General features: G+C 38.0%; 1 protein-coding gene across 1 annotated transcript in view; it reads right to left on the bottom strand.

Annotated features, from left to right (window-relative positions):
- TENM3 (teneurin transmembrane protein 3) overlaps positions 1–26,462 on the bottom strand; it is a 352,902-nt gene that overhangs the window by 69,492 nt on the left and 256,948 nt on the right. The window contains 6 exon segments of the mRNA XM_009277346.2: positions 13,006–13,191; positions 16,137–16,337; positions 17,673–17,867; positions 18,028–18,129; positions 18,634–18,844; positions 25,281–25,495. Of these exon segments, the coding sequence (XP_009275621.2) occupies positions 13,006–13,191; positions 16,137–16,337; positions 17,673–17,867; positions 18,028–18,129; positions 18,634–18,844; positions 25,281–25,495 (1,110 nt within the window).

The following is a 26,462-nucleotide window of genomic DNA, read 5'->3' as shown; positions in this document are numbered from 1 at the left end:
AAAATATAATCAAAGCTAGTTAAAAAATTCAATTTTTAACACAACATAAGAGTAATTACTTAGCTTATGAACTTTAAAACACTGACCATACTGGAAGATCTTTGATTTGCAGGTCACGTATGACTCTGACAGCATAACCAGTGCACTATCTTAATTCCGATTGGATTAACAGGATTTTTAGGAGGAATAGTTTTCTTCTGCTTCAATTCAGCCACAGTTATTCTTCCGAGCACACACACCAATTATGTAAATTAAGTTAGATTGTATAAATGGGGTGGAAGAGGGCGTAGTGGGGTTAGTAGCGTGGTGATCCATTTCACTTGGAAAAATGGGTGAAAATTAAACTTAGGCTTTAGATGTGTAAAAATAAATAACATGGTATATCCAAGAATAGCAAGATTTTTTTTTCATAAGTTATGACACTTAAAATTTCACAAAAAATTTTAGGAGGCAGATGGATGAATGACAGACAGAGCACAAGATGGATTTAAAGCAGCAGGCACTACTTTTAATACATGAAACACAGGAGAGATGAGCTATATGTTCCCTCCTTACTTTCAGGGATCAGACATCAACTGCAGTTGTGTTAAAGGGCTTAACACCATAGAGCAAAACCACGCAGGCCAGGTCCATCGCAGGCTACCAAACCCAGCCACCTGCACATAAGGTGATGGGATATTACAGACTATTGCAGCGGGGACACACCAAGCTGAGTCAACAATGTCGGATTCAATCCCCTGGTTTTGCTGTGGACAAGGTCTCTCAACAGAGCCCTCATGGGCTCTTTTACTTTCAGAATCTGACCTTTTCTAAATCCCTGCTGGATGATGGTCCGTGTCTGGCAAGTAACTCTGTCACTTGCTATTAACCCTCAACTTTGTGTATTGGATGGGTAAGAAAGGCATTTCCAACCATGGCATCTCCTCCAGTTTGGATGAACGGGAAAAAGCTCTTCCCGAGCCCAAGGAGGGAGGTAATCAGATATGTAGTCTCACAGAAGCCACAGTCACTGCTACGACTAAGAGGTGGAAACTTCCTAGTCCCTCTCTCTCAAAGAAAGTGTCAGGTATCCACTGCACAGTTGTTGTTTTGTTTTTTTTTTTTCCTATAATGGTAAGGTTAAAGGGAGACAAAGTAAGAAGGTGAAAACATCCATTACAGAACATTTAGAACAGCAGCAACAAACTAAGTAGCTTTTCACATTAACCACAAACAAAAAGAAAAGTGATACAGCTGCATTTCAGGGTGGATGAAATTCTTCTCTTACTCATCCAATATAATTCCCCTTGCTCCTACACAGCTGCTCTTAGAACACAGTGTAGTATGCGTGGAGGAAAAATCAAGCTTTATTCCATAAAATGGAAGCAATTAAGTCTGTCTGGGGAATGCATCTGTCCACCAGTGAAACATTAAATGCCTCTACAAATGTAGGGATAGGTAACAAAACAGAACATAAAAAACCCCCTCCTAGGCAACTAAAAATAGTCCCTGCAATCCCAGGTCCCCACATGCTATTTCCTTTCAGAAATCCAAAAAGGATAAAGAAAATGCTCTTTAAGATTTTTTTGTATCCAGTAGTCTTTATAAGAAGCCAGTCCCAGACCATAAACCTGTAATGCTTGGAAAACACGTTCTATCTTCCAGCATCCTTTTACTGATGGTCAGCTAACATTAAGGACAACATTAGAAACTATTTTGGTTAACATGCAGCATCCTAGAAGAATCAAAAAGCAGAAAACAAGTGACCAAAAATAGTATAACTTTGCAGTGAAGTTTAACTAGCCATGCTGTCCTCCTTATCTTCACAGCACTGCAACTGAAACAGGAATGAAACCAGCTCTGTGTGAAACTACAAAATACAAGCCTTTTTCCCTCTGCATAGAGAATTCTAGGTGGGATTTGGAGCACTTCAGTAGGATGGAGCATCTCAGCAGGTGCTCCTTGGCAAGATATTTACACATCTGGCACATGTGGGTTATGTTAAGTCCTTAAGAAGTCTAATTATAGACCAGACAATATACCTACAAGGGTTTTATTGCAGGGTTTAAGACTGTGAAATTTAAAATCTTGCTATTATTTCCAGAAGTAGAGGTACTTCATATAGCTCCAAATGGAATGAAGAAAAACAAAAATGAAGATAGAAAATTTGTACATTTTCTAGGATAGTCAAAATCCAAGAAGATGTAAGTGGCATTCAAAATTCATACAATGTAAAATATTAATGGTGTTATCAATGTGTGTGGATATTTATATAAATATGTGCCAGATAAATGTATTTTACAAAGAACTGATAAGTCAGACAAATTCATATTTAACTCAGCATATTTCATAACCAGTCAGAACCCAGATTTTTTTTTTTTTTTTTTAATATAATGTCTCCCGTTAGTCTCCTATCAGAGATATAAGTGAGTGTCTTCCTTAAATTATTCATATGCTACGTCCTCCAGGTATGACAGAATAGCCACAGAATAAAAGTACATATTAAATCCATTTATCCCAATCAGCTCCTGTTAAAATCAGCATGAGTCACATACCCACTGATTTGATGTTCCTTAATTGGTACTTATAACACTGCTTTATTCTGATTATTCTGTCATAAAGGATTGTAACAGTGACATGCTTCTAAATACTGTATAGCAAATTTACATTTCTATTAGTTTACATTATGCTCCTCCAGCAGACATCTTCACCCATCATAATCTTTGTAACCTGTACACTAGACTACAATATGCCATGTATTTTTTGTAGCATATATATAGTCCCATTATAGTGTCAACTCACAACAGCTCCACTGGAGTCATGAGTTACTTTGCCATAAGAGCAGAATTTGACCTCATAGCACCACCAGACATGAAGCAAAAATACAAAAGAATGTGACCAAAGCCACGTCGATCAAGGTCTGCCTAAATTAAAAACTACTTTTAAGGTTTTTTGCTTCCTCCACCTTGAAAGCATGAGCTGAACCCCTGCCTCCTCTTCACTAATACTATCAGCTTTCTCCCTTCCTTACTGTGTTACAGCCTCTCCCTCTAAAAGAAAACAGAGGAGAAATTAGAAAGAGAGAAGAGAGCCAAAGGGGTGAAGGAAAAAAAAAAGATGATGAAGAAATAATTTCAGTACACAGCAACAATGAAGAACGCTGTCCTGCTCCTCTCCTAGCAAGCTCAGTTTTGCTTACTCTCCTCATCTCCCACAGTTCAGTACAGCAATCCCCATTCAGTGGGGAACGATTGCATACATATCTCTGCCGCTAACACAAACTTCATGCTCCCAGACACAGATCTACAGGAAGATGTGAACAACGTATCTTGCATCAGTCATGTTCACGCTTCTGCGTAACTTTGCACCAAGTGTCATATAAGGAGATTACAGGTCAAAATGCCATCTTAATTTCTTGGTAGAAAAACTGACTGCAAGCAAACTATGGTATGTTGATATGATACTGTTTACCTTAAGCTTTCTATACATTTGTCTATTTCTTTGTAGTTATAAAGTTTTAATATCTTCACTTAATGTTTTCACTAATTTTTAGTATTTGTTAAAACTTTGTTTATGATCTATAGGACAAACAAACCCCCCGCACATTACAAGAATATCATAAGAGTGGCTGAGTCAAACACCCAAAATTTAGGCAATGCCAGGTTTATGGCTACCTGTGCAATTTTTACACCCTTCTTCCTTCGTCAATGTACAGATCTGACAGTCCTCATTCAGCGCTCATTCTCTCATGAACAACAAATGGCTGATACCCTAGTAGCAGGCACACCATGCTAACCTAAACAAAGAAGTAACTTTTCTTATAGACTTTTCTATCATCTTCCTCCTAAAATCAAAATTATTTAGTGTAGTATCTTCACACTACTGGTGTGAGCAGAGAATATATTCTTATCTCATTTTACAGGTGGGTAACTAAGGCATAGAAAGATTAAAGTAAAAAGTCTCCACCCATTTGGTTGCAAACACATATGATGTGATTTTCCAAAATACTTATAATTATATAGGATTTCATACACAAACCAGCATTTTAGCAATTCACACACAAGCAAGTCAGGTCCCCAGAAAATGAAGAATGGTGAGAGGACACTCTTTTAAAGTTTGCCTTTGTGAATGACTAACAGAAAATACATGACAGAAGCAAGGGTGGAATCCAGTTCTTCAAAATTATTCTTAACCGGGAGATCAACCTGTGCACCAGTCTCTGGCACAAATTAAGTGGAGTTTCTGCATGAGACAGCCCTTCATGGCCTTGCAACGTTCTTGAATCAGGTCCATCAGGTGCAGAGAGAAAAGTAGTTAGATAGCGTTATATTTTTTATTACAATTGTATGCATGTGCTATTATATATATCTTCTGTTATATGATATAATGATAATGACACACAATAGTGTTGTCTTGTCGCTTCCTAAGTTTATGTTCTCAATTTTGCAACTTTACTAATATTCTTTTAACATGTTTTTTGTGTATTTGAAAGTTCTCAAGTCCTATGCACATAAAGGAAACTGCAAAAAAATGAAGAGAAAAAAAGGTTTTCATTCTGTGACATTACATTTTTTTCATGGTAAGCAAGAGGGAAGCTTAGATGAACCACCCACGCTTCTGCCATTTGTGCTAACAAAGTGTTATGAACATTATTTCTTACTCCCTGCACAGCCAAGCAGTAGCAGGGGATGAGGCACACACTCTATCAGTGGTTTCACAGACACTTGCCAAGAGAAGAACAACTCCGAGAGTTTCACTGCAAGCTTTAGGGAGAATGCAGTTTGTGTAAACAGGTTTTTGTGCTTGTTTTGGGGAAACTGGTACAAAAAACAGAGTTGACGGCTCTGGCCTGACCCCTCTAACCTATTAAAGACTCAGTCTGTTGTGGTTTACTTCTCCTGACCTGGCTACCAGATCACCATTAAGTTCCTCTCTTTTCTACCCAGCCAAAGTTTAACTATCCTGACAATTAAAACACCTTTTGAATGTAAAAAACCCAAATATCCCTTGTAATATTTAAACCCAGTATTTCTTATCCTACCCACAGCAGACTTAGAGAATAATGTATTGATTCCTTTAATCAACTTTTATTTTCAAAGTGTGACAAAAAAAAGAATAATGTATTGATTCCTTTAATCAACTTCTTTTACTCTCAAAGTGTGACAAAAAAGCGCCATGCATCCATATGCAATTTCTGGGGAGCTCCATACCTCTACCAGAAAATTTACAGGAGTCCAGAATTCATAAAATTTTAAAGCCACTGTTCTAGCCTGTCTTCAGAGCAGTTCACTCATGACAAATTCATCATCCACTACTGCCTTTTCTGAGTCTCTTCTGCCTGATGAGCTGCTTCCTAACTTGAATTTGTGCAGTTGATTATTCATACTTAGCACAGACCCCAGCATTTGTTGAATTGCACCTTATTTTTCTGCATAGCCTGCGCTATTTGTTAAAGTAATTTTAAATTCTTGTCCTGTCTTCCAAAGTGCTTGGGGGCAGCGGGCTGTAGTATCATTTGCAAATGTAATTCTCTCTGTTCATCACTGAACAGTACTGAAAGCACATGTTCTTCCACTGTAAGCAGCTCATGGTCGTCATCCTTTCTCTGAGTTTATAAGAACCTTGTCTTAGACATACCATATGTTCAGAGCATTGCTGCCAATGGAGGAGGATTACAAACACTCTTTCCTTTTGATACTTTCTTACTCCTAAATTCCCATCTTGCCCTTCTTGTAAAGGAGAACACATGGATGGAATAATAGTTTCAGGCAATTTTCTTTGTTTTTCTTCCTGCATAGGCCAAAACATAATCCTCACCCTGAAATCATATCTTCTTCATAATTTCTGCACTCAATATCAGTTTGGGACTGCTGATATGTTCATGAGCAGTGTTGTTTCCTCTTTAACATCTATTTAGCTGGAAAAGGATTTAGAAGAAAGGGTATATGCCATTAAGGATTTAAAACTGTCTCACATGTACAGGCTGAAAAAGTTCAAATACCTGTCTGAGACCTCTGACAAACTCGCAAAGACCTGCCTCAGACAGATGCGGGTAAAACCTGACACTTACATTAAGAACTGCATGAAAGATAAATTTGGCTTGAAAACGTATTACGGGATGGAACGGGACGGGAACCATTATTGTTTCCGTCTTTCTTCCTGACTGGAAGTACTTTCAGAATGTGTCTGAGCAGCATGCAACTATACAACGTACAAAAGCACGCACTTTCTGGCCACTTCAGCTCAAGTTAGCTTTGCAACATGCTTTAAAATTCTTCACATCTCAGAGGATTCTGCTGTTTTCTGAAAATGTGCCTAACTTGAACTTCACATGTGGTGCTCATTTAAATGCAAATCAACCAATTAGCAATTTAAAAGTATGCTAACAGATAATTTGTATTCGAGATACTTGGTCTTGAAATGTGTTAAGGCCTGACCACTAACTCACTTTTTTTCACAGCTTCAGATATGCACGCACTATCTTAAATTTACCTGGTAATTGAATATTTTTATAGTTACCAAACATGCAAGTATTTTGCATATTCAAGTGTTGGCCTGGCAAATTAATAACATGCTCTTCAGGCACAGGAAAGATCAAAACCATAACTTTACTAAATTTCATGAAATCTTGTTAAACTGTGGTTATCAGTCCTCTGGGTGCCAAGAAAGTAATCTCTTTTCCATGAAGATTTTGCATTGAGGGTACAGGTATAAAGATTGTGGTGAAACCCTGACTCCGATGTAGTCAGGTGTTTTCAAAGTAGAATTTCACTCACAATATTGTGGTGAACTAATTGATATTTGATGTAATTAGTTTTCAATCTTTGGTTAATTTTATCTGAGAATAAACTGTTTGAATGTCAAAGGTCATACCTTCATTCAGATACAATCTTACTCTTAAGATGAAATTTGTGCTGAGGTATAATTCCATGAAAACAAAACTAAGGAAAAATGTAAATTTAGGAATTTTGATAATTACAGAATATATTAATGCAGCAGTAATTATTCTAATTTGAAGGACAAAAATTTCCTTCTGATCAAAATTCTAAAATCTCAAAAGAATCTTAAAATTTAGGAGGAATTCTTGGTATGTATGCATTAAGGTATATTAAATACCTGACACATTAAAACACTATGAAATGTGAATATTCTCAGTAATTTAAACTTTGGAGAAAAGTGAACCATGCTTGGCAACTTAGCATCAGTACTAAAATGATGGTAGTCATCATAATACCAGTTATCCATGCTGCTCTCCCTCTAACCTGCAAATGTGGAGAAGATCAGTCAAGCCCTCAAATTGGTCCATGACTTACTCTGTCAAGCCCATACTTCAAAAATATATAGTGTAATGATATATAGCCATATCAAGTTTTCTATAAGCACTTCCTTTAATTAACAGGAGGAACACATTTGTCTTGACTCGCTCTCTGACCTTATAAAGAGATAAAGTGTCATTTCCCTGTGGTCATATTTGAAATCTGTAATATAAGGTGTCCTAAGCTAAACACGTGTTGAAGAGAGCAGGTGCAGACCATATAACTTAGTGGAGGAGATTACTTCTTAGCATTCCTCAACACTAGCAGTACTTCTGAACTTACGCTGCTCATGGTCACGTAGAAAACCAGCCCACAAATGCCTTTGTGTTTGTCCCTAGTCAGAAAACCATTTCAACCAGCAACCAGGACGGAGTCTGTACTAACGGAAACGCACTTATGGGAGTGTGCTCTAGATGTTATTTATTTTTTTCATAATTCTGGAAATCTAAACCAGATGACTTTCCTATTTTCCTAGCTAAAATAGCTGAAACTAGAAATCTCTTGCTGAAGAAAATTTATTTTTGGTTTGGTTGGTTTTAATGTCATGTTAATGTCATTTCATGCAAAGAAAAAGGTTAAAATAAATACTTTGCTGTCCCTTGTTATTTTTTTTCTCAACTAAATTTTAGGGGAAATTCTTAGAAGATAAACCAATTCTCACTGGAATTGAAAACATATTACAAGCTGTACACTTCTACAGTGGACCACCACTGGATTTGAATTTCAGTTCTGTGTACCAGGTAAAGTAGCCTCATGCAGCACTCAAAAGTAGCATGAATACCATGATGCTAACTTCATCCCTCCTGAGGGATTAATATGAATGCTTAATGACATTAATCCACTTTTAGATCACTTATGTTTAATGACATGCTTTCCATGCATACATATATAAATATTAATTTTGGACTGAAAGATAATCGTTCAACACGATAACAATTAAACAGCTGTAACCTGTCTCGTGTTAAGTAATGGAGCTGCAGGCAAGCTCCATAAACAGATGGTCTTACCCACCCATGCTTAATGTTAAAGACTTTTTAAAAAAGAGGTGTTGACAAATTTGAACAAGAAGGCATAGTTTTAATGCAAATTGGCCAATTTGCAATTTAGATTACTCTAAAACTAATTTGGTCTATAGAAAAAATTAAGCTGCATTGTAAAACTGAGACGTTACACAGCACATGGATATGGCAGATTCCCCACCAACATAATTATTTACTAATTTCATTCAGCTAAGGGAGTTTAGTGGAAAAGCAGCTGGAAAAGTATTCATATTTATGGGCTTCCTATGACAGTTACTTAATTTACTCATGGTACATGCCAGTTGTATCACAAAAAATAATAGACTTTCTGAAATAATATCTGTTCCAATCTCACAAAACAACTACTCAGACAGGAGAGGGTCACTGAACTCATTGCAAGCCAGGACAGAAAGGAAACAAAAACATGTTTTAGCACAACTGTGTTATGAAAACTTAATTACAGAGCAAATTTTCATCCAGGCTATCACCTGGGCACCAGCTGTGCATATGCGGTCTTGTATCACGTTGAGATACAGGTTAAGCTTCACAAAGTAATATATGGATGTTCACCTCAGACCCATGAGTGTCATTCCCAGACCAAATAAACAATTGACAGGTGATTTTCCATAGCTTTGCAGTAAACTGTTGATTTAACCTGTTCTCACGTGGATACAGGAAATGGTAAAATATTTCAGTTCCAGGAGGGAAAAGACAGTAAGCAATTTAGATGCATTAAATTGCTTACTATTTGGAACATATGTTGCCAGTGTTTAGTCCAGTCCTGTAAGATGCTAAACGATAGCAATAAATCTTGAATTTTGTTAATTGTCATTAGATTCATTTCACCACAACACTGAGCATGTAGTTATCTGATGAACATCTTTGATATAAATCTTTGGAAGTGTGTGTTCAGAGCAAAGGCAGTGACTCACAAGTGTGGCCCATTATCAGGTGTGGTACTGAAGTCAGAGCTACCCTGTGCCAGACATGCGCAAATATATCAGCAATGCACATCAGGTTTACTGCATTAGTCAAAACAATCTTGCCCACCTTACTACACACATTGCTTCAAAAAGGGAAAAAAATCTGATTTAGTCTACTCTGGTCTCTTTCACAAACCAATGTATATAAAATATGTATGTATGTTATTTCCCAATTTGTCTTGTGATCTGCAGCCTTAGGGCTTTGTTAAGCTGATGATTAACAAAGGTATGCTAAGAAGCAGATGTCTAAATTTTGTCTGAACGAAAAAGCAAAGATTTGCAATCGTCTATGATCTCGCTTCCCAATGTCCTGAAGAATAAACAAATGGTCTCTGGAAGTTTAGAGCAATTAGAATTTCCTTTGGCCAAATTTCCATTTGACTATCTTGAAGCATACATAAAAATCAGCATAAGTCAAGAAGGAATCTAGGGTTTAAAAGATATTAGAGCAGAATGAAACTAAGGACTACCTTGTTTTAATTAAGGAGATAGGTTTGGTTTTTCCTTCTTTCTACCCTTTAACACATGTCAACTAACAATACAAGCGGTGGGCTAACTGAAAATGAGACTGGACAGACAGTCAGCATTTAGAAATACATAAAAATCATTAGTTGAGGTGCAAAAACATTTTTACCATTTTAAATAGCATTCATGCTTCACAAAAAAGACATAATCTCTTTGATCAAATGAGTTATGGATTTAGATGATTCAGTACACATTCCAGTTAGAGTCTCTGTGATTAATGTACACATATCTACTCCACTTCGTGCATCCAGGTAGAGATCTGGTGGGCTATTCCTTTCCCAAAAAGTGATTAAATGCATTGCCCTTAAAATTTATGACTTCTTTGGAATATTCCTTTCCCAAAGAAGTTGTAAATTTAGGCCACTGCACTTCACGTGACTTCCACCTAATAGCTGCATCAAACAAATATATCTGCATTTCTACAGTGCTTCACACTACTGCAGCTAAATGGTTAATAATTTTAGAAATAAGAACAATGCAATTGTTTATTTTTAGACATATAAAGGGAGAGTGGGAGTCCTTCATATGCACAACACAAGTTACGTAAATACTCTGCTACCAAGTTGAGAGTTGTAAGTAGCATAAAAATGCCTGGGTTACAAATAGAGGGTGACAATCAAAAAAATGGTTTTCATGGAGAAACATTCTGATGTCCCTTGTGTTTTGAAATGTATTGCTCAGAAAGAGCTATCTACTCTAGGGCAGGTGACAGAAAGGCAAATTGACTCTTCATTTACCAAGTTGAGGAAGCAGCAATTTTTTACTCCACTAAGTGGAAATACTCTTGGAAATAAGCAATAAAATGACCTGGTTTCTCCATAATACTGGGCTCCTGAAGAAAACAGCTCTAAGAAAAATAAATATAACAGCAGGCTAGAGCCTGTACCTCATTACTTGTCTTGGAGGCTGTAAGGGCAATATAAACAAATCAAACTATCTTTTACCGCAGCAGCCGCAAAGTAAACACCCATTTAAAGAATAAACAGGTGGGAAGACAGACCTGCTCACCCAGTACTGAGGAAAAACTTGTTTGTGCTTAATATGTTGGAAAAATTGTTCAAGAGCAGTTCATCCGTGTGTAACTACAACCCTTGAAATGCTGCCAAGGTCAGTGAGACCAACAGCAGAGCGATCTGCTGAGTAATTGTTCGTTGGCAAGTTAAAGCGGTCAAGGGAAAGGCTTTATCCTACTTCCAAAGATTTACTTTATTTTGTTGTTCAGAAAGCAGTTCTCTCCCCACCTCTCTACTCTCTTTGTCAGCAGGTTTTCTGGAAGCTCCTCAAAAATGTTAACCCTACCGATTCTCCTTGGGATTCTGCAGATGCACCTTGGTTCCCTCTCCCTCATGTCTGAGCAATCTCATTAGTAAACAACAAAAAAAATCGATTGTGATTTCTGTAAAAAATAATTCACAAATCAATCTTATTACTTCACACCTGACTCTCTTCTACAAAATAAAACCTTGCCTCATCTTCCTGGTGCAATGATGTGGGTATCAGTTAATACAGCTGTTACAGGCCCTCATTTTCTCTGCCCTCAAAGCTCACACCACTGTTTCCCATGACCACCAAGCGCAGCACCACCACCCCACCTCTCACTCAGGGCTGTAAGCTACCTGGAAATGCAGCTTGGGTTTTACTATTTTCTTGATACTCATGCTCCAGCGATGGCTTAGCTGTGCTAACACATTCAGAGTTACAGCCCTTCCAAAACATCCATGAAAGTTAAAATTCTCCAGCCTCTTTTTAGCTTGTGGCAAAAGGAAATCATGCAATATTCACACCCATCCGCTCTACTGCTATTAGACTTACTGTCCTAGCCTGTTACTTTGGCTACATCACCTCTTTTAACTGACTTTCCTCCATCTCTCCAAACATAAAACTATGGGGTTTTTTTTACTTATTGGAATTTTTTTGGACTGTTCGGATTATCTATGATTTCCCCATCACTCAAAGTTACTCTTGCCTTTGTCTGACCTGCGGCTACCTCTTTCATTGTCTATTCAATCCACCTCTAAGTGCTGAGCCATGATGCTTCTCATGCTTGGGAGATGTGCCCCATAAATACCTGCAGAGCCCCGTTGTTACTCCTTTCACAGCCTCTGCTGAGCTTTGTGCAATGCTCCCCACACACCTAAGTACAAGCTAGTCATCTCTTACAGTTAGACCATCGCCAGTTCCTTTGTCTGTGCTTCCTACCTGTTCTCATGCAATAGTTTCTCTGTGTGGTTATGCTGTGACAAAAATTGTTTGGATAGGACCCTCATCCTCTGTTACAGACCTGCAGTGTCTTGCACAAAGGGGGATTAGTGTGGAAGGGAATTTCTTAGCACTACAGCTATACAAAATCAATATAAAAAAGATAAACCTCTTGGCAACTCCTCCTCCACTTTTTCTTAGTCCCCTTATTTACATGTGTAATTTCTCATGCTAGCTCACTGTCAAGCCCCATGCAGTGGAGAGGGATATCCCGCTATATATGGGACATAAGGACTGTAAATCACTGAGTAAGAAAGGCTCCATTGATAAAGGCACAGTAATTTCCAAAGGTTTCCGGGCGCTAGAACTAACTTGATTACAGAAACATAGAAGCTGTAATAAGGATAGCTTCTTCTCAATCAGCTGTATTAAACTGCTGTTACATTAGTCACGTGTAAGAAATTTTATGTAATTCTAAAATAGAGTATTCTGTTGACAAGAGGATAATTTTGGGCAGCTAGATTACATTTATTACAAGGTGGAAGTGACATTTTTGTGTAGGCAAGTCACATTTTAGAGCTTTTTCTCCATAAAAGAAAAAAAAAAAAAGAAAAACAATAGGAAGCTTCATTTCTGAAAGACATAAAGCCATCACATAAAAAAAGAAAAGCACAAATCAAATAATATATTTACAGTTTAAAATAAAAGTAACCTCCCCCTCAGCAAAATGCAGTTAAAGGGAAAAGATTGAAAAGGCAATTCTTCCACCTCCTTTTCATGGCAAACTAGGTATGAAGAACTGATGAGCTATTATATAACCATTTCCTTTCTTAAAAGATCAACTCCTTTACACAGACTGACACGTGCAAATATTCTGTTTGAAGAAATAAGCTTCAAAGTAATACACTTCTTATTCAGACGTGACCAGCAGCGCCGGCTGTTTGAATTTTGCAGCGAAGACAGGGTAAAGCATAGCCAGCCTACCAATGGTACAGTGCTCTCCATTCCATCCCTGGCTACATTCACACTTCCCATCTTTACAGGTGCCATGCTCCGCGCAGCGGGGATGGCAGGCTCTCTGGTTGCAGGCTGCGCCCGTCCAGCCTTCCTCGCAGCGACACGTGCCACCCATGCACACACCATGTGTGCCGCAGTCCACCGAGCAGATTTCTGGATTCAAGAGGAGAGAGGGGGAGAAAAGGAGGCAGAGAGTGCACACAGGAGAGGGTATGCATTAATTAGCAGCACTACATTTTAATTCAACATGTGAAGAATAAGAAAGGCAAAATATTTGAAAATTAAATCAAAAGAGTTTACTGTGAAAGGCATTTTCAGGTAGGACCCAACAGAATACAGACTACAGAGTTTTATCTCTATGCTAATGCTTACTTAGTTATCCAGCAGTCTTAGCACTGCTTAAGTGTCCGCAGCTCTTCTGTTAGCTCTGAGTAATTTTCAGTCATATTTTTTGTGATCACATATGTCTTAAGAGTAACCTCTTGTAACCTAAGATTATATGGCACTTAGACCTACTAGAACTTACAGTGTACTCCTAGTGACTGAATGTACCATATACCCAGGTCATTGTGGTGTTGTGAGTGAAAACCTAGTATTGATGAAAGTTCATTTTAACAAGGTTTCCCCTCCCTATCCTGCTCCCTGTTTTCTTTCAAAGTAAAAATGTGCCATTTCTGACACATTTTTTCATTATAAAGAATCAGCCTTAGTGAGACAAATTAGTACTATGCTGACATACTGACACATCTGTTAAATATAAAAGATGATTCTCTTTTACTTTCAGTAAATTTGTATCAGTGACAGCTATGAACAGCCTGGTTTAAATAATAGATTGTTAAAAAAAATAAATCAACATATAGCAATTTAACTTGTCATTTACATATAGTAACAGGATCTTGTAACTGATAGAATAATTGAAAAATACGTTAACAGCCAAAGGTAATCAGAGGCCAAACAACGCATGTTAAGTCTCAGCTAATACAAGATGATAATTTAGACTGCCAGATTTTGCATTTACAGTTTTGGTTCACTTAGTCAGTCTCCAGAAAACTTTACTTCTGCTAAGCAGACAACAGAAAAACAAGAGGAGATACCATACAGCCTGAGGGACTTCTTTAGTTCCTTGGCATACAGCTGGCTGTAACCATGTACTGGTTCACAGAAGTACTGTATTTAGTTTTTGTTTTCTTGTGAAAGACAACGAACAGTTTAGTAATAAAAGACTGAAATTATTTTCAACAGCAAAAGAAAGAAGCATTCAGCGCAAGAAAGGTTTTCAGTCTCCCTGAACTCAACAGTGTTTTTCTTCCCCCATAGAGTATAACCCTCTGTCTCAAAGTGCTGTGGAACATTAAACATGGTATCAAGGAGCTGTGATATTTCCCAGAAGAAACAGCCCAAAACCTTTATGGAGAAAGACAGCTGTAATTTCCCCCTCCCCTTTTTTTCCCTAATCAGCATTTTATACCTACTTTGAATTAAATTTTTGATTAAGAGATGCAAGATGGTTTGATTAACGTTAGAGTCACAAAATGTCAACGCAGCTCCAAGAAAGAAAGGTTTATTTCTCTTCAATCTAATCAATTTTTCATTAGGGTGAAGGTGTTATCAGCTTTTAGCACACTAGCTTTGAGCAAGGTGCGTCAATCTTTGTAATGAACTTATTAATTAGAGTTAATTTAATTGAAGTGGAATTGAAGGGCTAATTAACGGACAAACTGCTGATGAAGATAGAGGAAAGCTCTGCTGATTTCAAACCTATAAACCCCTCTGATGGAAATAACTCATTCTTTTTTTCTTCTAGCAGCTTAACAAAATGTTTATGGGTAAGATTTACTTTTTTAGTGTACCACTCTGAAGGTCATTTTGCACGACTTCAGCAAATAGTCTGTGCTTATTTTTACAAAGCTCTTTTGCGAGTTTGACACTTCTGAAATATTTGAGAAGATAAAAAATATTTTATGTTATTTTAATGACCAATCATTCCTTGAAACGTAAGTAAAAGATGGAGCATAACTGAATCATCAAAAATAGCGTAGAGGACACTGTCAAGAAATAGAGGATCCATGTTTTGACTGAGAACTAGAAAGGTTCTCTCACAAACAGCCATTGTTAGTGCTAGAAATGTTCAGAGAAGAATTTTTTCTTCTAAACAAATTTAACAGAAGACAACATTTTCTTCTCTCGTCAGTTTTTCTTGAATGTTTGGAACTCTGTCCTATCACTCTCGTATGCATAAACCATTATGGAGTATCACAGATCCTGGTCAGGAAGTAAATTTGTTGAAAAAAGATGGTTCTTCATGAAAAAGTTATATTTATTCATAAGCTGGCATAAACCCAGCTAGCCCATGTGTTCAGTTTTCATTAACAAAATCATCTGAGTTAGATGAACTGTTTTAGACAAATATATGTCTCACAGTTAGACATGATTTCTCTTTTGATATGTGGCTACCAAACAATACTCTAAAAACTCATATTTGTCAAAAGGTTGCTGTCATACTTTATAAATATTTAGATTCTGCTCTCCTTTTGTTTCTAAGCTCAGACTATGGTTTTAATAAGCTCTGTTTCAGACTTCAAGAAATCCCTCTGCTTCTTCACTCCTACCAACTCCTTCCACCCTGGCAGCCTGCGCCCTTCCTCAAAAGCTGTTTAGGATTCATTCTTGCATTCCCTTTGCCTTCAAACTGGAACGCTGTCTGTTTTTCAAGAAAAATACCTCCAATTAGCTGGAGAGATTTTTAAAATGTGACTGTCTCTAGTTTCACTAGTGTAGTTTTAAGTTTCTAAATAGATGTACTAGGTAGGATGATACTTAGATCCATATATCGTACAAAAAACATTCTGTACTTGCACGTGAAGTACCTGAAGTTATCAGGTGAAGGCAGCTAAAAGATACCAACAAATACATTGATTTTCAAATACTTCAAATTCATCAATTATTTTGAACCTTTGAATCAATTCACAGTTCATGCTGAAGCCAACTCAAAGACTTGCATCAGCTCAGCAGGTCAGGTCCTAACACAATAATGTCATTAAAATGCTGCTATTCAAGATGTCATCATTTTACAAAATGCGAGTGCTTTTAACCCTTACCATTGGAGCAATCTGGACCTGTCCAGTTGGGGTCGCAGGTGCAGGTACCACTCTCTTGAAGGTAGGTGCCGTGGCCAGAGCACTGGTCAGGGCACATCGTCTTCAGGATTTCACAGTTGTTGCCACCCCAGCCCGGGTTGCAGTGGCACTCACCGTGGATGCACACGCCGTGGCTGGAGCAGGCTGGGTCCAAGCAATCCGCTGCAGGGAGATGAGAAACATCAGCTTAAACTTGTCATTCCTAATAACAGTAATCAAGCCTCAGATGCTCACGGCACTTTTGGGCTTAATCCACATTTTAAGACTTTGTGAAATAGGGAGTATTGCACTCATCTTAAAAGTAAACATTAGTAGGTTGAAGCTGAGTTGTTCACCTTTGTTTCATTGCAATGAGTGAGGAAAAGACAGAGTGGACCAAGACATCTTGGTGCCAGCCTCCCTTCTCTGGCTACAAGGTAAATCGCTCTTTATTGTCACTAATTGCATAGCAGCCATTTTCTTTGTAAAAACACCTCACTTCCACATCACTTTCTGGTATTGTGACATTTGTGTGTGCATGTAACTGACATCAAGACATTTACAGACTACCACTGAGTTAACGGAGAACCTTTCAAGGTTTGTTAATTTTTCTGAATTACAGCAAGATTGGCTTTGGGTCTTAGGCAACTGATCTCTGTTCTGCCTAATCACAGTGTAACAAGTCTTGGATTCCCTGCAGCACTCGGTATCAACTGACCCAATCCACCGCTACAGAGTTTTAACAGCTGTATAGGACCCTCAACTTGTTTCAGAAATAAATGAGTTGCATACTGTCTATCTGTCTTAATTCACTTTAATGTGCTTTAGATGACGAGATTTAATTTAGCAATTTGACTCAATAAAATGTTACACTTGTAGGGTCAATGGTCTGAAAATTTAATTCCAGAGACTTAATTGCATTACTTCGTACGTGGAGATCAATAAAATCAATTTGATTGAGGAAGAAAATGGCGCTTTTTACTCCCTAAAAAAATAGAATGGAAAATGAACTGCAATTTGCAGCACACCAGGATGAATATTATTATGCACATCTCTGGAATACAAAAATGACGCATCATTTTTCACTATGATGCATTTGAATCAGCACTTTCCACAGTGTGGTTGGTGGAAAAGATCACTAACAAATGCAATACGTTAATGATTTATTCTATACTGTGAAAAGTCAGTAAGTCTTCTTGTATTCCAACATCTATTTTTTGTGTGCTTTCTTCTTAGCTGACCCCAGCCAGAGAACAAAAATAAAAATATACTGGTATGCAAAAAGATATCACACATTATTAAGAATTTTGCCACTGATTACTTGAGAATAAATAAAGTATAATAATTCTGTAGAATTCAGTGAATTCCCAAACTTGATTTTTGGTATTCTAAAATGGTTTTTGAAGAAACACCATTAGTGCATATGATCTAGATCTAGCAAAATCGATAGAGCTGGATGTGCCAGCTGGAAACCTGATCAACAACAGCAGGTGCTGGGGTAAATATTTACTCATTTACCTTCTTCACAGTTTTCTCCTTTGTATCCGGAGTTGCAGGCACAGGAGCCCATGATGCAAATGCCCCGGCCCCCACACTGGGGATCGATGCACTGAGTTGTAGGCACGTCACACTCAGTGCCCTTCCAGCCGCTGTAACACAGGCAGCGTCCTTTGGAGTACTGCCCATTGCCACTACACAGCACTGGGCAGGCTGCTGTGAAATAAAACATGGCAGAAAAATTAAAACCAAGTTCTTCACCAAAGCTTTATAAAGAAGAACATCTAAGAAGCAGGTCACATGCCAGATGCTTTCCCGATCTATTTGTCTTCATGCTCACTTAAACTGCCTCAAGAAAAGCATTGGGTTGATTTACCTCTTGAACAATCGGGGCCCAGAAACCCAGGAAAACAATGGCAGGATCCAGAAACACATTCACCGTTACCATGGCAATTTCGGGGGCATTCCACCACAGACTCTAAAGGGAAAAAAAGGAGGATAATTCACAGACACCCACCGCATGAAGTACCTATCATTTGAACCACTACTAACTGAGAGCACACTCTCGCTCCGAGAGAAGTGTTTACGTTTGGTTTGTTTGAAGAGCACGAATAGCTGTGATTTTCTACTGCTGATGCCTCTAGTATCTTAGGACGTTACATTCCAACAAAAAGTCTCAAACTATAATGGTAAAACCATATGAGCTCCATACTTAAAATCCAGCCCTGTGCCATTTAACAAATACTTCAAAACAGAGTCCTGCTTTCAAGCACTGTTTTAGGAGAAGGTACACTCCTTATGTCTTAGACCAAGTAATTAAAATATATATTCCGCATTTTATTCTGAGCAGCAAAAGAAACAATATGAATGGAAAACCTGTGAAAAAAAGTCAGATCATTTAACTATGAAAACCTATCTCTGTAGTCCTAAAAAACCTGACCAGAGCCTAGCGTTTGGTAAGAGCTTTGAAGGTTATGCTTACCTATAATTATGGTATTAAAAGACACCTGCTCCGCATTTTTCCCATCGTTATAGAAGGCCAGGTGCCAGATGCCAGAATCCAAATACTGGATAAAACCTGCCTCGTGGAGACTGACAGACCTCGCCTGCCGCCCCGCTCGCTCCGACTCCAGCAGGTTGCGTTGCTCCCTCGCAATCAGCCGGCTGCCATCCAGGAGCTCCACAAAGTCATACTGCAAGGAGGAACAGACAGGAGCTTGACAAGTCATGGGATGACCCATGGCACCGCCAGCTTCCCCACAACATCCTGACAATATGCTTGTATTTCGACCAAGAGTTTCCTTTTGGAGCAGGGAAGCAAGAGCTGAAATCAACCCTTGCTTATTTCTTTGCCCCTTGCTAAGACTTAAAACAAAAGTACCAACTAGTTCTCATGCTTATTAGAGTGGATTTTTGGTGACAAGTGGCCAATGAACCTATTTCATATATTGGGGGGAAGAAAACATCAGTTGAAATGAGTCTGCAGTCACGACTGCCACCTGAATTACAGGTGAGAGCTAACTTTCAAAGTGTGTTATATGCATATGGGTTAATAATGATATCCAACACCAATAATCTACTTTGCTTTTCATTTAGTTTCAGATGAAGGATTAAATTGCTCAATCCCCCTTTCAGACAGTCTGGAGTTCTGGAGGAAGAAGAGCAAGAGCTTTACTTCCTATCACGGAAGCCCAACAGAGGAGATTGAAAGCATAAAACGTTGGAAGTGTTGCAAATGACAAACTGATAAAAAATATGGTACCTCAGGTCAATGGACAGCACATATTGTTTTGTTACAACCATCAACAGGGCTTGGAAAAATGTAGCAGCATCTCAGCTGATACAACAAGCAAACTCACAACCCAAGACGTTATGCATGATCATCTTAACTAGTGCTAATAGCACCTGGAGGGCTAAATCTGCTCTGGGCCCTGCACTGATTTACACTCTCTGGGAGTCTGCTCTCATGGCTTGAAAGATGTCTTCTGCACATTTATCATGTAAAGATCAATAGTAAAGGCCAGTATGTGAAACTGTTGATTCACCTGAGTTAGGATAACATCGGTTACTGGGACCAGAGAATCAATGGTTTTACACCCTGACTTGTGACCTTCAGAAACTGCTCCTGGGACAAAAGAAAACATGACAGCCTTTGTGCCGGAACAAGGGCTTAAGTACTTATGCTCTCTTCTTGAAATTGCAGGCCAAAATTCACTGCCATTGTAAGAATGTTCCTCTCCAGTAATCAGAATTATCTTCCTGCCATTTGGGTTGTGAAGGAAATGCATAGTTAATATGCCTCTATCAACACCTGAGACACTTTTCCAGCTATGTCTGAACCAGCAGAATAGAACATAACGTGATTAGGATGTGCAGAAGCCAGTACCTTGGTATGCTGTCGCTTTGAATGTACGTGCTGCACCACATGAAAATGAATGCAACCGTTTTGGGAGAGCACCAATTATTCAAAACCATTCAACATTCTCATTTGTCAGAGAATTAAATATTTATCTTATTTTGTGAGAGAGAGAAAAACAATTTTAGTTGGTTTTTTTTTTCCTCCCGCCTGACTCAAGAACACTTCTTTCTGGTTGTGTTTTTCACTAATATTTTAAAAATGAGAAAGCTCAGGGAGTTTTGAGTTTTAACAAGTCATTTATGGACATTAGGAGTGACCTTGTAATTTGTATACTGCAGAGGGACATTTTTTGTAGGAGGACAATTTCAGATTAAAACCGTATTTTTCATACAGTAACAAGTGATTACAGTACTTGATTGACCACAAAGAGTGTACTAACGGCTGACAAGCATGGTACAATTAATGATTTTGTATTTGTAAGGTAATAAGGACATATGCTGTTACCAGAACAGCATTTTAGACTACATTTTAAAAGCCATACAGAAGGGAATTTACTGTTCATGCTGTCCCCCAGCAAAAAACAATAATTGATCTTAACCCTTTTAAAGGCTATTTTTTTATATTTAGGTCACGATAACAGAAAGAGACTGGAAAAACAATTGTCTTCATAAGCAAAAAACGTAACAATTTTATTTTCCTCCTATGAGGACAAATTAATTACCTTTATATTGAGTCTAAATGCGCTGATTTGCCCTACCATTCCATTCAGTTTTGCTTTAAACCAAAGTCCTTTTTTTATTCTTAAAGTCTCTTTAAACAAACATATTGATTCTCTGGCTGCAATGGAACTGACATTTTTAGAAAGTGTCACGAAGACTTTCAGGCTTGCATTGACTGGGTTTTGAATGGACAGCCACCGTCAATTATTTCTGGTTGATTTATTTATGATTCCCCAGAAAGAGAGAACTATGCATCTCAGATCAGTCTGTGACACACACATAGTGGCTGTGCTTGAGACTGATTTTGGTACCTAAAGAGAATACAGAAACACAACCAAAAATTCTGTCCCGATTACAGTATATCAAACCATTTCCTACATGCTGTATTCCTATTATTTTGGATTATGGGACAGAAGGAGAGTTAAATTTGCTGCATTCTGTTATTATTTTATGATGAAATGCTAAGCAACTGATAGGAATGGTTTAGATACAGTTGATCCTGTTCCAAGATGAGGGTGTAAACTAAAAGACTTCTTAAGATCTCTCCCAAGCTCATTTCTATCATACTTTCATTATGTCCCTCACAGTGGTAGGATAATTGGCATCAGAGGTTGTATGGCTATGGAAAGATAGACTCCAGTTTCCTCTTACTCACTGTCTGGTTTTAACTGGATACAAAAGAGGTGGGTAAACAGGCAAAGGGTCCGGGAGAGAAGTGGAGAACAAGGTGGCAAATGTAATATGCAAGTTTTGCATTATAGCCAAAGGTGACATGGAGAGAAGGCAGACATTCACAGAAACACTGAAGCTGTAAGGAGGGAGCTAAAGAAGATGGTGGTGTGTGGTGACACATGTAAGGGTATCATAGGCATATAAGCAAAGATACTGGAGGGGGACAGCTGGTAAGGAAACTTTACAAACGCTGGCAGCGTGCAGGTAGTGATCGTTCTCTATTATTTAACATAAGATCTGAAAATTCAAATACTGACGTTTGAGAAACAGGCAGCAGTTGCTCATTTGCATAAATTTTGTTATTAGCACTTGTCACTCTGTGACTAGGAGATAAGGGCAGATAGCATTCAAGAGACGCAGACATGAAGTGATATATATGGGTGAGATCCTACTTTTCAAAGTCCTCATGAAACAACCCTAGCTTTACACATCCAGAGATGGGCTCTGAGCCAACTTTTATCATTCTGGGATGAGATCGTGGAGCTATGGTAGACAGATCTACGGATATACCAGTTCTGATTAAAAAAAAAAAGCAGACATCATTAAGGCATTGTATGAAACCATCGTAGTTAAACACCTGCTGCGTTCTGTGCTGTTCTGGTCTCCCCATATCAAAAAGGCTGCAGTAAAACTGGAGAACATTTAGAAAAGGACAAGGATGATCAAAGGATTGAAGCAGCTTTCATACAAAGAATGATGAAACAGACTGGAAAAAATACAACTCAGTGAGGACACTAGAGATCTATAAATCAAGGGTGGCATGGAGGGAGAAGAAATCGGTGAGAAACTCTCCACTGCCTCTTCCAAAACACTACCAACAGGGTGTCAAACTAAAACTACCAGGAGGCTGCCTCAAAACATGCTGAGGAGTGTAGCGTGAGATGTGTAGTTAAGCCGTGAAACTCCTTGCTGCAAATGTCACAGATGCTAAAAGCTTCCATAGGTTCAAAGGTGACTACGCAAATTCACAGGAAAAAAGCATCTGTGAAAGGTTGTGAAATACAAAGACAGCACCTTTGACTCAGGAAGTCCTTCAGCCTTAAAACACTGGATGCCAAGAGTGTATTGTAGGAAGAATCACTACAAATCTGTCATGCTGCTATGTTAATCTCTACATATCTGCTAATGGGCACCATCACAGACAGAATGCTGGGCTAGATGGGCCTTTGATGAGACTCAGCGTGGACATTCATGTGTTTTTCTAACATGTTCCTGTGACACTTGGAGCTACACGAGTAAGCTGCCTCGTCCGATCGAAGGATATGCAGTGAAGCCCAGAATCAGTTGTTAGTCTGCCCCTGCCAGCTATGCCTGGCTTGCAGTTAAGAACTTTCGCCAGTACAAGCCATAAGGGTTAGGGGAAGCAAGAAAACAATAAATAGATTTATGCTTGCAAACCCCTCAGTGTTCTATTTCATTAGACGTCCTTTTCCCTAAATACCTTATTTTGTCTATATAAGCTACTTTGGTAAAATACGTATTTTACCAGTACAAGTTGTGTCTTCATCAAAGTCCTGTGATTAGAACTTTGCGGCGGAAAGGCCTAAACTGTTGAGAAATATTTTACTCCATTTTTTTCCCCTGTGTGCAGGAGCGCAGTCACAAAAAAACCCCCAGCCGCTCACTGGAACTGCATTCTTAGGAGATGACATACATGCTTTATCTCAGGCACCTAAACCAGACATCACTGAGTTCAAGGCCATATAAACATTCTGATAACCCTGCACCCTTGGGAATCTTCAGCAGCCCTAGAAGTTCACCAGGGCATTGATAAGTAAGCATGCCTAATTTTTCAAGGTATCAGGTGTCAGTCAAATGGTTTGTAAAAACTACCCTAATTATATACCAGGCAAAAATAGGACAAGAGAGCCTGACCTATATCCTGGGAACAATATATTCAAAATGTCACAGAAACTACAGAAGATATAGTAGCAGGATTCGCATATGATTCTTTCTATTGTATCATACTTAAACATGAATAAGCACTTGGGTAGTAGGAATCCAAAGGGAAAGGAGCCTGTGTAACACAGATGATGGGAAACAGATTTAGTTATCTTCTTTTCCCGAGTTTTTGGGTAAAGGGCACCCCTATTTCAATCTTTTGCCAGGATAAGAAATCAACGAAGGATCATTTTTCATAAACGTATCTACTTGCATAACTTCTCATATAAATGCACAGTCCAGATCAGCTTCTTCAGTTTTATTCATTCTTGCCACACATGTATTCCCCTAGCTCCTGTTATTATTGTTATCCTTGAGATGGCATTTGTATTCCAAACCCCTATTTCCAATGGCTGATAACTTTCTGAATCAATTTTCTTTGAGCTAGAATTTCTCATGCTTGTCAGCCTGAGGGTGGGTGTTCATATGTGAAAGTCTGAAGAAAATCCATTTAATCATTTTTATGAGGATCAAATTTTTAAATAAACATAAGGGCATTTTCTGCGTTCAGTAAATTGTTTGTAGTTTAATGGAAACTAAACTAAAAAATAAAGCTAATGTAACATTCTGTGATTTTAGCTGCATGAAACTCCTTTCCTGACCCTAATTCTTCCTCTGTGGTTTGTGACTGCTAAATAGGTGATATAATTAGCAATATTTCTATATTCTAGGTCTTTAAAAAGTTATGCCTGAAGAAAAAACAAAATAAATTTAAATAGTGCAGTAGCATGCAAATCAAAATTAAAAAAATGTGGGATTAAAAAAAATAGTTTGAATTTTGCAGTTACAGATTTGCTGTTGCAACTGTGTATCAGGCATAATCAGTCAAGCTTCATTCCAATTATATCATTAGGTTGATATACTTAGAGTTGTGCCGAGGGCAAATCCATATACTTTAAAAAAATATAAATCAGTAAGATGTTGCATAATTCTCTAAATGGGGTAGAAGAGCATGAGCTCAACTCCCTTTTCAGGTGAACAGTGGTTCAGAGCCAGCACTTGGGCAAATATTGAGCTGCAAGAAATCTAAACTAGGAGGGTCTTAAGTCTTAAAAATAAAATCTGAATACAATTGATTCTAAAATACTGTCTTAGACAATGATTCTCCCTTTCTCCTGCCAATCCAGAAGACTATTCATTCTTTTATACTTTAGCTTTTCTGTAACTATGGATAGAAAGTGTTTCTGTTAGTAGGCAAATGCATGACCATATGCAATAAAAAGTCTCATTAGAAACCTTCTGAGGAGCGGAGCAGAATAAATCCTCTGCAACACTTAAGAAAAAAGTTTCAAGACACTAAATGTCTAGTGAAGACTGGCACTTTTACAACCCCAGTTCATTGTATCTTCGTAGACACATATTACATATATTTTCTTTTATGTATTTATTTAGTGAGACACCAAGCTGTCAATACTGTAGCATTTGCTTGTAGAACAAACTGAAACTTCCTTAAAAAACTGTTGTCTTCTTGCTTGGAAATTTGGCAAATGCAGTCTTTGCCAGGCACTCTCAACCACATGTGTGGCCATAAGGTGCTGTATTAGTTTGCTTAGGTTTTTAAAGATATGTCTATATACCACAGAAGAAAAAAAGTACCTATAAATTCTGCATGAAACAACTTGATATCTGAAGCATCATGATTGCTCACGGCATTCAGAACAGTTCATGAATAAGAATTCCCCCCCCCCATTTTAGAGCCCATCACTTACAGTATTATAAATGTTTTGGACATCACATGAGATCAATAAAGTATACAAAGTAAAAATAAAAATCTGCAAAATGGAAAAGGATGTAATCCTGAGAAAGAAAAAAGATACAAAAGATACAAGCTCACAATTTTCAATAACATGTCCTACTTTAAATGCAAGCAGTTCTCACCTGAGTGTGTGAAGGTGGTAAGCCTTTTCGACCATATACTCCAATCAATGCATCTTTCTGAAGGGATATATTGAATTTTAGAAATTGTGGCTGATCAATGAAGAGTTGTGATCTCCAAAAAATCCCAGGGGGAACTTCTTGTATCGCTCTTCGGCCTATATCAAGTTCTCCAGAATCTATAGTGTTGTTTTCTTGTGCAAATCCCCCTAATTTTCCTGACAGGTTAGAATAATAAGAGATCGAAAATTAGTATTCCGTTCTTGCTTTCAATCATCCTTCATATAAACCATCAAATATTTAGAATCACCTCAGATAAAATGTTACCTGATAATCTTTCTGAATATAAGATCCCAGGGAATTCACTGATTTGGAAATAAAAAGGCGAAGATACCACAAATACCTACCAAGTAAAAATACTGTAACTTCCCTAAGCACTAGCATTATGGAAACTGTTTTAGGATCTACGTTAAACTATTCATTTTTCCCCCCAAGTATTTTAACAGGGTTTTCCAGCATAAAGTCTCAAACTAAAAAAAATTAAGGTAAAGGGAAATGCAGATTTTAAGACTAATAGATACATAAACATAAGCAGTCAAGAGAACTAATACACAGTCTTTTCTACGTTAAATATCAGAGCATTTATACAATACTACCAATGTCTACAGCTCTGGTTTCCTATTTTTTGTTTTTGCATTCCCCAGAAAGAAAGGCAATGTTTCTTGCTCCATTGTGCCTATGTTCTTAGGCCTTTGTTCCCCATAATGCCTACATCCTCTGCACTCCCTAGGCTCAGCCCCAAGCTTGTTATCACCTCCTTGTCCACACTGTCTCCTGAATAAAACGTATAATAGCATGTCAAAGTCTGGTACTTTTACTATTTTCTATATCATGAATATTTATTTATCCTGCAGGCCAATTACTAGAAATAAGAACATAGCACTGAAGGGCATTAATGATTTTTCTCTATAAAGCATTTGTGCAACTATCAGTTAGCCTTAGAAGGCCAGTGATGATGGCTTGGAAACGCCCAGAAGAAGCAAAGAAGATGCTAACATGCAAAAGACACATGATGACAAATGCTAACACCGAAAAACTGGACTACTGGTTGTGGCATTAAAAAAGAAGAAAATAAGCCATCAACTTCAGATACCCCCAACAAACTTTTTCTTCAAGTGGGTAAGT

This window comes from Aptenodytes forsteri, unplaced genomic scaffold (assembly GCF_000699145.1).
Source record: "Aptenodytes forsteri isolate BGI_AS27 unplaced genomic scaffold, ASM69914v1 Scaffold65, whole genome shotgun sequence".
Taxonomy (NCBI): Eukaryota; Metazoa; Chordata; class Aves; order Sphenisciformes; family Spheniscidae; genus Aptenodytes; species Aptenodytes forsteri.
Note: the sequence above shows the minus strand (reverse complement) of the source record. Positions and strands in the feature narration are given on the sequence as shown.